General features: G+C 40.5%; 1 protein-coding gene across 1 annotated transcript; it reads right to left on the reverse strand.

The window, feature by feature from the left end:
* Positions 1-786: 786 nt before the first annotated feature.
* Positions 787-1,799, reverse strand: LOC109622181 (probable elongation factor 1-beta). The gene is made up of 2 exons (XM_029875689.2): positions 1,581-1,799; positions 787-1,458 (listed from the first exon to the last, which is right to left on the reverse strand). The coding sequence occupies exons 1-2, from the start codon at positions 1,658-1,660 to the stop codon at positions 858-860; spliced, it is 681 nt and encodes a 226-aa protein (XP_029731549.2). The 5' UTR covers positions 1,661-1,799; the 3' UTR covers positions 787-857.
* Between the last annotated feature and the right edge of the window lie 10,212 nt (positions 1,800-12,011).

Here is a 12,011-nt window from a genome sequence, read left to right on the forward strand (position 1 = left end):
TTGGAGAAATCTCTGAAAGAGTTATTTGAGGGAATAGGTACCGTGGGGTGCGCTAATTTCGTGCGGGTCCCAATTTCGCTCAATGATAAAATTTAGAGATCATAATCGATGTAATTTCTTGGAAGAATATCTGGTTCCGAATAAGAATCATTGAAGATTTTTTTAAATAATTTCTTAAGAATTCTCTGGATGATCTTCTAGATGAATTCTCAGATAATATTGATAGAAGACTTGGTGGATTTCCTGAACAAATATTTCGAGAAATACTTGAAGCCTTGTAAGAATACGGAGTGAATACATACTGAGAGAAATACTGAATGACATCCTTTGAAGGAATAACTAAAATATTGAAGAATTTTCGACAGAATTCTTAGAAAAAAATCGTATGCTCATTGAAGGAACTCCGGGATGTATCCTTACAGAAATTCCCAAAAACATCATAAAGGAATACAGGAAATATTGTTTAACCTTCTTTCAGCCAGTTGGCCACTACCGCATCTGCAATTTTCATGGGGGCCTACAAACTTGGTTCCGCACCGAGCCCCTAAATTCCCAGATAAGTCTCTGGAGGTGCTGATTGGACAATAACACAAATCTCAGATTTTCGTAAAAAAAATCCCAAGAATGGTAATTTTTCAATGATGTTAATCTCAAATCGAAATCGCATGGCTATTAATCGTTTGAAAAAAAAAAAAATAACATGGGTTATAAGATTTCTTTATAAAAGCATGATCAATGTTGATTAAATTTATTGGATTTCGTGTAAATGAGCATTAGATTAAAAACTTATGTTATTATTGAAGGAAACTTTAATGGAAATAAGTCAGGATATTATAAACCGAAACTTCATATCCCACTTAGATTTTGTTGAAAGCAGCAATGTCGACCGATTGGACAAAGTCCTCAAAGTCCTGGATCTTCTCCTGCAGCTCATCGACCGAAACCTTATCGTCCTCAATGACACAGCAGATCTGCAGCTTGTTGATACCGTAACCGACCGGGACCAGCTTGGCGGCACCCCACAGCAGACCGTCCATCTCGATGGTCCGGACGCTCTTTTCCATTTCCTTCATATCGGTTTCATCATCCCACGGCTTAACGTCCAGGAGGATGGAACTCTTGGCAATGAGGGCGGGTTTCTTCGACTTCTTGGCATTGTAGGCGGCCAGACGTTCCTCCTTCAGCTTGGCGGCCTCGGCACTCTCCTCCTCATCTTCCGATCCGAACAGATCGACATCGTCGTCATCATCGGCGGCGGCAGCAGCAGGCTTGGCTGGGGCAGCAACGGTCGGTTTGCCTCCGGCCACCTGTGGCAGGGCCTGGCCTCCCCAAGCAGCACGCTCCTGGCTGCTGAACGAGGCGATGTGACGGTACCAGCGCTGAACATGGACGTAGTCTCCAGCCGGAGCCTTGCCCAGGGCCTCGAACACCGACAGGTCGGCCTTCGATGGAACGTATCTGCAAACAAAAGGGAAAACTTTTTTAAATCCTGAATCGCTTATCTCCGGTATACGTGTCAAAGAATCTAACCTCAAAAACCCAGACTCGTTAAATTTTTCCCATTGTAATTCCCAACTTACCCCTCGATGTAGCTGTGATCGGCGAGGAAGTTGTTGAGTTCCTGCAGTCCCTTGGGGGTCTTGACGTCTCCGAAGGCCATTTTTAGCGATTTTTTACGTGAGTTTCAACGGGAAAACGTCCGATCTTAGCAGAGCACGATGTTCAACCAGCAGTGGCAGATTCACGAAGAGAAAGGCGACCTGACGTGATGAGTGATGACGGCGGTTGACGTGAATGCGCTGAGGCGGCGTGAGAAGTGAGAAAATGAAAACATCGAAAGTGTTGGCAAAACGCAAAGTATATAAATATGTACCAAGGTAAGAGATTCCCGTAAATGTCAAAAATGAGACTCACCAACACATCTGCGTTAGTTATGAAAAGTTGGTGTTTTTACACTAAAATGTCATTATTTCAGCAAAGTTTGTGAAGTTTTGTTAGTTTGGATGTTTCTAAATGCTGAAAAAATATGTTTAGAATCAATTAAAAAAAATTTGTTACCGATTTTCAAATGGCGATATTTTCTGTTTTATTGCATGGAGGTCACATTTAATCCAGTCAGATGCAATTAAATAATAGCTTCTAAGATGGGAGTGCTTAATTTCTTAAGAAAGTTTGCTAAATAGTGATGTGCCCATACAAATCAGCGCAAACTTCATAACTATTTTTTGCTTTTTTCCTTTTCTCACTAATCCGTGAATATTAGCGGGAATCTCTTACCTTGGTATTTAGATACTTTGGGCAAAACGAATGAAACGGTCAATAGGGCACTGCACGAAATTCTTTCCTTCTCTTTCACTCTTATAGAAATTTTGTAAACAACAAGGCCAAGAAACGTCAAAGCCCCATACAAAATCAAAACAGTGCAGTGCCCTATGCGATGTTTTAAAAAATGAGGGATAGAACAAAGGCAAATAAACGAAAAAGGCATTGGTTGTTACAAACTTGCCGAAACGTTTTAAGGGTCTGTGTCAATTGGGTTTTTTAGGGGTATCCGAATTATTTTATAATCGGATTCTCCACCCAAAAATTAGTCGAAATCCAAAATTTCATATATTTTGGAGTCCGGGAACTATTTTTAAAATGCATTTAAAGTTTGTATGGAGAATTTTTTTTGTTCGGGTCGAACTGTCACTTTATCAATTGAACTGTCATTCTATCCACGAAAATTAAAACTGTTTTGTCAATTGAACCATCAAAACAAAGGTATCGGAATCCAATCAAATCACGTTATACTCAGAAAAATGAGCTTTTTCGATTAGGCTATAGAAAATAGCAATATCTTATTCACTAAACAACCCAATTGGCGAATTAAAATTAATTTTCACTTAAACTTGACAGTTTGATAATTCTTTCCTTAGGAGAACTGTCAAGTTTAAGTGTTGAACTGTCAAATTTAAGTAAAAATTAATTTTAATTCGCCAATTGACACAGACCCTAAATGTTATAAATAAAAGAAGATAGTCAGCGTCGGTGGTGTAGTGTTAAGCGTGGTTGCCTCTCACCCCAGTCGGTCGGGGTTCAATTCCCGTCGACGCCGATGGGAATTACTGAGGCATAAAATCCGTGATCCGTGATTGCAACATGTGTCCACAGGTGTGCACACTATTTTTATTTCGCTGGAAACCAGCAAAATTTTGCTGGTTTTTGACATGCTGTAAAACCAGTAATCCATCCAGTAAAATATTTTTTGCTGGTTTTTCAGTAATGCATTTTGACATCTTGTTATGCTGGTTGTTCAGCAATTTTGTCCGAGCTCGAATCCGGCCGATTTTTTTTTTGTTTTTTTTACTTTTCAGCCGAAATAAAAATTAATCAAAATGATCATTTCTGGAGCTCGATTTGAATAGGTCGTATGTGCTTTTGTCGATTAAAAATTCGATCACTTGGATTCGCTTATTACAGCGAAAACCGTTGAAATTAAGCAAAGTCTATACATACAGCAGAATCCTCACAAAACAGGCTTTCTGTTCCATCATTAAAAGTTTACAAAATATCTGCCATATTGCTACAATGACTAAAATAAACTGATCGAATTTTATATCGACAAAAGCACATACGACCTATTCAAATCGAGCTCCAGATTTGAACTTGATTTTTGGTAATCCGGGGTAAGTAAATTAGATAAAGGTTTATAATTGAAGAGGTGCAATCAATACTAGTGTAAATCACGACGAAAATAAAAGCTTTTCCAGGTGATTTTCTCGTTTTCCTGCTTGTGCGGTGCCTCGGGCAGCAGCGCGCAAAATGTGTCGAGGGAAATGCTTGGGAGGAATGCTAAGTGTTTGACAACTCTTTTGCTGACTTTCAGCAATTTCTAATTTTGCTGATTCTCTGGCTATTATTACTGTAGTTTCGGCAAACTACAGTTTGCTGATCACGTTCCAGCAATTAGTTTTGCTGGATGGAAAAATCAAAATTTGGTGTGTGGTGGCTGTCTCCCTGGGGCGTCGGAATTTAAGGCTTAGCTCCTAGACCTAGCCGACGTAAAACACAACTGGCCCGGACCGGGCCAGATGGCCAGAAAAAAAGAAGAAGAAAAGAAGGTACCTTAAGGACAAACGTCTTAAATTCCCCCTCTTCAGCAGTGCAAGAACCTCGGCAACAACATTTAGACGCACAAATCTCAAGAAGCAAGCTTTAAACAACATTGCATTTTATTATTCTGGTCTTTCTCACTTGTAATAAGCTTAAAATAAAAAAAACAGGTGCGCTGGATTTGTTTACGAAGAGATTTGTGCGCTTGGAACCGTGAGTAGGTGCCTAAGTCGGCCATTGTGGCGGCCATTTTGGGATTTTAACAAGTCTGTCCTTAAAAGCAGAGATGGCATACACCTCAGAGCGCTAAGTGAGAAGATAAAAAAATACACATTACACACAGCCTGCATGATGAGAAAGAGTGCGTGTAAAGCCTGGAACACATAGCGTCCGTTCCGTTGAGGTTTGCGTTTTTTTGACAGTTTTCCCATGGGAAATGTGTCAAACTACTGTCACGCACACGCAAACGTATGCATTGTGTGGGGCACTTAAAGAATTAACTTCTGCGTGGTCCGACTGCACGCGCTCGGCATCGTTGTCGCATCGCGCACGACGGTGAGCGCAGGAAAGCAAGAGAAAGTACAGTCCAACACACAGCTCACATCGCAGCGCTGCGCTACTCTGTACTGCCGTGAGCCTACAACTTGCAGCTCAGACAGCGCAGATGTGTAGCACATTTCTAGAAATGAGCGAAGCTCACGCAGAAGAACTTTGAGCTCTGCGACCTCTCGCGCAGCTGGTGTGGCAACTTACACATTCGCACTCTCGCGCAAAAGTTTTACGGCTGAGCGGTGTGTGTTTGTTGCCGGTCCACATTTGTAGCAAAACAGAGCGGCGCACATTTTATTGAAGATGTGTACGCAGAGCTGTTTATCAGTGTATCTATGCCATCTCTGCTTAAAAGTAGACGTTCCATAACTGCAATATCTTTATGTTTCGATAACTGCAACAACCGACAGGACAGATGATGATGATGATGATGATTATGATTACCCACCATCAGCGCAAGGATTACCTATGACTGCAGAGTCATACCGGAACTGCAACAACCGACAGATGTCGACAAACTGTCAGTTGAGAATGCAGTCAATGTGCATTCGGAAAACATTGCACTGCATCGAAAATGTGTGTGTGTGTGTGTGTGTACTCCATCTAACACCCACTGTCCGGCAGTGATATTATGGAAGAAAGCAGCCTGCAATGATGTCGTTGCAAATTGCTTTAGTCCGGGAGTTAGACAGTGATAGCTCTATTGCAGATCCGGTGACCCATTTCAGAATGGTTGGAGAGACACTCCATTCAGAAGTCACTTTCACTTACAATAAGCCCCGCATGTGTGCACTACCGTTATCAAATGGATAATGATAATACAAACACACTTCCTGTTTTAAAGAAAATGTCTTCAAAACTGTCACGTATCTAGTCAATCATAATAGCATCAATAATAATCAGAACAATCTCACCAAATATGATGTGGGGTGCCGGTGCAATCATCATTGAACCGTCTATTTCAATTTCCTCCGGTATCCCTCGCTGCACCATGGTCACGCGCATAATTGGTCATCATTACACCACATATTCGCTCCATACATTTTTAAAATTTTCATTCACAACATTAAAGCAAATCACATAATATGAACTCCGCACTATTTAAAATGACATAACATCATAAAACACAAGATCAGAGCGCGCCGATTTTTTTTTCACTTTTTGCCGTTATTTCTACTCAATGTGCATTGAAATTATGCAGCACACTCTTGAGCACACCTCACTTCACTTCCCGTTTCTTGACGGTGATTTTACTGCTACGTTTGCGTTGCGACATAAATAACGCGCGACAAAGAACTGTCGCCCCACCAGCGGACAGTTGCTGGGAGGACAGACACTCATGCAACCGAAACTTCCACGCGACACGAGAATCAGCCGCGTTCATCGTACACACTGCCGTGCACGCATGCGCAGTCGCGGTACCGAAAGAAAAAACGCAAGAGCACACACATACCACCATCACTAACACGCGAGCCAAGTTGAAAAAAAGAATAAAACACGCCGTGCATCCCCGGTAATGGAAGCCGAAAAAGTTTTGTGAAAAAGCAAATAATTCACTTTTTTTAGAGCCACAGACAGTTGAAAACACTATGTTTGCAATCATCGCGATTTCTTCTATTCGGGAAAACACTATTTGTATACAAAAATACTTATTTTCACTCGAAAAACACGGTTTATTTTACTAGCTTATTACGAGCGCGACCGGCTGAACGTCACTCCATTGAGCTCTTCAGAAGAAATCCACATTGCACTGCATCGAAAATGTATGTGAAAATTATTGCATCGCTGGAGACATTTTATTTTAATCCTTTATAAGGCCGAGGAAACTAGAAGAGTTGTCAACGGATACAGTAGACGTTCGCTCGGTGCAAACGGTTTAACTGCAATGCTTTTTAACTGAAAGTTCACTAACTGCAACAATTTTGCAGTTATCGCACCGCTATCCTTCAAATGTCAACAGCGATGCGATTGATTTTCGCATGCGCTTTTGTTACAGTGCGATGTTTTTCGCATGCGCTTTCACTGCATTCTGCAGCAACTGCCAGCTCTTTGACGTCTGTCAGTTGTTGCAGTTATCGAATTTCATTCGGTAAGTAAAACGTAAACATGTTGCAGTTATCGAACGTCTACTATAGTTGCCCGTTTGGCGTACTTTGAGTTTTTTAGGTGGTAATATAGTGGCCACTGCTAGTTTAGGCCACCAGCGTTAGTGGCAATATTCTTGGCACTGCCTGTTTAGGGTACATTTCTTCTCTTGAGTTCGACAAAAAGCCGGAAAAAAGATTTAACCTTTCAGGACGTGCACCACCATGCAACCGAAACTGCACCGCGCTCGCGTTGTATACGAAGAGCGAGGTTTTTTGGTAGTGTTGTACTTCTTACAACAGCGCGTGCGCTGAAGGGTTAAGAGTTGATTACGGCTAAACCCATGATATAAAAACTGTGTAGTTCAGCTCATAATTTAATTATTTCTTATAGTTATTTATGTAACGAGTTGCAAAAAGATGATTTTTTCCAGCACGACCAGTTCGGAACCAGTTCGAAAAAATTTGCCATTTTGATACCAAAATGAGTTATATATAATAGAAATAATGATACTGAATTGCATAAAAATATTTACTAAATCGACAGTTTTACAATAAGTTTGAGCTAAATTTTTTCACACAGTCAAACTTACGCCATTTTTGAGACGACAAACAAGAGGAACGACATAAATACACTGTAGTGAACATAATGATTACCATCATCACTGCCTTATAAAGGGTTAACTAAAAAAGCACACTCAGCGAAAAAAACTAACGAAATTCATCAAAATACCTTATGAATTTTTGCCATAACTCATTCTTATGGATGCCATAAGAATAACTTATGAAAACTAGCTTTCATAAGTTATCCTTATGGCATGACATAAGAAAATCTTATGAAAATGAATTTTCATAAGATTTTCCTCATGTCATTCATATATGTAGTTCAATTATGGCAAAATCTTATGAACTTCCTAAGGTTTTTTATTTGCGTGCACTGTCAATGTCATTTTTTAATACCGTCTACCCCCGTTGGTATGAACGACACCTCATGCAAACCACCGGGGTTAATTTTTTAATTTAAACTTCTAGTAACCCTGTTGGCATCGAAAAACGCACTATGGTAACCCTGTTTGCTGTTTTGTTTTGATTCTGCGGTCCGTTCCACCCCGTTCCAAGACCAGAATGATGTTTGTACCATTTTTAGTTTGAACGATGTGCAGACCTATGCACTAAAAATAATCCGCATCTAGTTTGTAAATGCCACGCACATAGATTTTTGCAATCAAGCTTTGCACATAAATTTCCCTGGACTTGCACATAGAACCAGATTTCTAGCCCATCTTAGTTTCTACATGCAATGCATATAAATAATAAAGGTCTGTACTTTTTCATTTTAAAGGTAAACCTATTGCATTGTATTTGTAATCACAAATAAATATTACATGTGATTTTCTACAAATAAAATAATTCAGACAAATTATTTAATGATGAAAAATTGTATTTGGAACTATATTTAGAAACTATGGTGATTGCTTGGATCTGTCCAAAAGCGATGTTTCGGTGAGCTTTCAGCAGGGGTTGTCCGGGCCAAACGAAAAAGCTAATCGATGTGGGTGGAAGGACGAGAAGATTATTTCTGATACGGTGGGAACTCGCCTCTGGTGTTATTTATTAATCTGTCGCATGTTTCCGTGATTGGCGTCATTGGCGTGCACAACTCCGGAGGAAGTTTTTCTTCTAAGGCGGAAGCACCTTTTCTGGTACTTTGGGCTTCTGCAGGCCGAAGCTTTCTCTCCGGGCACCCTGAAAGAAAACGTTTTTTTTTATCAAATGCTATTTCATCATCCAAAAAGAAATAAATACTTACAGGCTCTTGTCTCTAAGCAAAAATCCGCTGGTAGATTTCACCTATTTTTAGTTTTATGTCACATTCTTCAAATCTTTCGGAAGTTCGTCTTTGGTCACCGTTTATAATTCGACAGGAAGACTTGAAATATCGACAGTAAACTCGACCAGCAACAAAAGTATTTTTTCTTGCTCCACCATTTTTCCGTTAGTGAAATATTTTGAACATTTTGAAATATCAATCGTTACACTCAAAATTTATATTCAGTTAGCATAGGTTGTAAATGTATCACGTTTAGAATTCATAGCTGTGCATATGAAAAATATGTGCAACTCTATGAAATTTAATGCAAACACTTTAAAATCTAAATGCCGCACATAATATGAGAATTTGAAACACCGATTCGCTTTTATCTGCTTTGTGCACATAAAATCTAATGGAGTTTTCATTTCAGTGTGGGGGTCAAACTAAAAAGTGTTCAGATTGGATGCGGTCAAACCAACGGGGGTAGACGGTATTTTTGATTAACTTCGGCGAGTTCACATTTGGAGACCACCGTCTCCTTCAACATTCCTGTCCCCCGTCTTGCGCAAATGGGGCCGGCGAAGCTGGCCCGCAACTCAACTCGTCGAAAACTTATCGTTTACTGTTTTACATGCATGTTTATTGGTGTTAGTGAAATCACGTTTGACATATCGTTTTGTTTACATCCAATGTCTTCTTGCTTTTGTAGTGCCAGAAAATCCGTTTGCTTCGTCAACGGTTTTTTTCTTTTTAACGATGAAAGTGTGTTTTGCGGTAAGTAATGATTTATAATATTATTACAAGGTGAATATAATTCGTCATTACTAAAACGATTTCAGGTTGATGGAGGAATCCGACGAACGGGCTCGGGGACTATTGTAGAAGATTTAGTCAGCAAGCACTGCGGAACCGACCGTGTCTCCGAGGGAGAAATTTATGAAAGTAATGTGACAAACCTTGCTGATGTGCCCAGGAACGGATTACGGCAGTTCCGAAGGAGAGAAGATCATTGAGAAGGATTCCATACCGTGCGCGAGGCGGCTTCTCTGAAGATGCTTTCAGTCCTGGGCACCCACGGTGGTGCAGAGGGCCGAATTGAATGATTTCCATCCTGGGCGATTGCCAGTCATCGCCTTGACATGTGGCCAGGTCCATTTTCTGTCGACTGGCTTGCTTGATTTCGTTGTTGAGGCTGCGCCGCCATGAGCCTCTGGATCTGCCTCCCCAGCGATGTCCTGCTGGGTTCCAATCTAACACTTGCTTGCAGATTTCGTTTCCGCACCTGCATAGAGTGTGGCCGACCCGAAGATAACTCCCATAAAATGTGATGGCGACGTGATTAGTGAGCGAGTCAAGAGAATGTCCCATCTCGAATGGCAAATAACTACAAGTCGAGGATGTTGTCCCGAGGAAAACCACAGGCCTGTGCGAACGTTTTGAAGCAGTCCTATGATCGGTCCAGCGTGGTTCGTCACACAATCTGGAGAAAAGTTAAGAATAGCGGTCAAGATGTCTGATCAATTCACGAAACTAATCAAGGCCATCTGTCCATCCAGCTATATACACCCCTTCTCATAATTTTAACCCACAACGGATCCATGCTGCTGCTGACCAAATGTAAGTGCACTTTATGATTATAATGATTATTTAATTTTTTTTCGCTTGACTAGGAGTGCACAAGTGCGTACACATGATTCCCAGAAAATAACTTTATTAGCAGAGTTTACAAGTTCCATTCGAGAGACAAACCAGCCAAGGGCTGAAAGTCTCTATTTTTTTTTTGTTTTAATTTATGTGTTTTTTAACAATTTGCTAATTCTACACTTCATGAAAGTCTCTATAATATAGCTAAATCAATCAATTTCCATTCGCGACTTCGAAGGCTGATATAAAGACGAGTAAAACACTCTTTCTTCTTAAGGGATTTCTAATGAGCGTATCCCACCCATTTGATGCACAATATTACCTGAATGCACCCTCGGGTGATTTGTGCATCCTAAGCTTGTTCTGAGCTTGGAAGTACATAAGAACCCATTTGATGCACAATCAGGCTTGTCCGCACTGAGCGCATTAAAATTCTGCTCTTTGGATTTACACCATCAAGCACATCATAAAATAGAAATCTTTTCATCTTATCAGATAGAAGGATGTTGAAAAATTGTAAATGTCATTTCGAACTATCAAAAAACCGCACCGCAGCGCCGCACGGGCCGTTCAAAGTGAAATTCACTAGAGTGTTTTCACCCGGGTGAAAATCTCTTTGCGCGCTCCGTGTGGCTCTGCGGTGCGGTTTTTTGACAGTTCGAAATGACATTTACAATATTTCAACATCCTTCTATCTGATAAGATGAAAAGATTTCTATTTTATGATGTGCTTGATGGTGTAAATCCAAAGAGCAGAATTTTCATGCGTTCAGTGCGGACAAGCCTGTGCACAATATTAACTAAATGCACCCTCGGGTGATTTGTGCATCCTAAGCTTGTTCTGAGCTTGGAAGTACATAAGAACCCATTTGATGCACAATATTAACTAAATGCACCCTCGGGTGATTTGTGCATCCTAAGCTTGTTTTGAGCTTGGAAGTACATAAGAACCCATTTGATGCACAATATTAACTGAATGCACCCTCGGGTGATTTGTGCATCCTAAGCTTTTACCGAAATTGGGAGTACATAAGAACCCATTTGATGCACAATATTAACTAAATGCACCCTCGGGTGATTTGTGCATCCTAAGCTTGTTTTGAGCTTGGAAGTACATAAGAACCCATTTGATGCACAATATTAACTAAATGCACCCTCGGGTGATTTGTGCATCCTAAGCTTGTTTTGAGCTTGGAAGTACATAAGAACCCATTTGATGCACAATATTAACTGAATGCACCCTCGGGTGATTTGTGCATCCTAAGCTTTTACCGAAATTGGGAGTACATAAGAACCCATTTGATGCACAATATTAACTGAATGCACCCTCGGGTGATTTGTGCATCCTAAGCTTTTACCGAAATTGGGAGTACATAAGAACCCATTTGATGCACAATATTAACTAAATGCACCCTCGGGTGATTTGTGCATCCTAAGCTTGTTTTGAGCTTGGAAGTACATAAGAACCAATTTGATGCACAATATTAACTGAATGCACCCTCGGGTGATTTGTGCATCCTAAGCTTTTACCGAAATTGGGAGTACATAAGAACCCATTTGATGCACAATATTAACTAAATGCACCCTCGGGTGATTTGTGCATCCTAAGCTTGTTCTGAGCTTGGAAGTACATAAGAACCCATTTGATGCACAATATTAACTAAATGCACCCTCGGGTGATTTGTGCATCCTAAGCTTGTTTTGAGCTTGGAAGTACATAAGAACCCATTTGATGCACAATATTAACTGAATGCACCCTCGGGTGATTTGTGCATCCTAAGCTTTTACCGAAATTGGGAGTACATAAGAACCCATTTGATGCACAA

Source organism: Aedes albopictus, chromosome 3 (assembly GCF_035046485.1).
Source record: "Aedes albopictus strain Foshan chromosome 3, AalbF5, whole genome shotgun sequence".
In the NCBI taxonomy this organism is placed as follows: domain Eukaryota; kingdom Metazoa; phylum Arthropoda; class Insecta; order Diptera; family Culicidae; genus Aedes; species Aedes albopictus.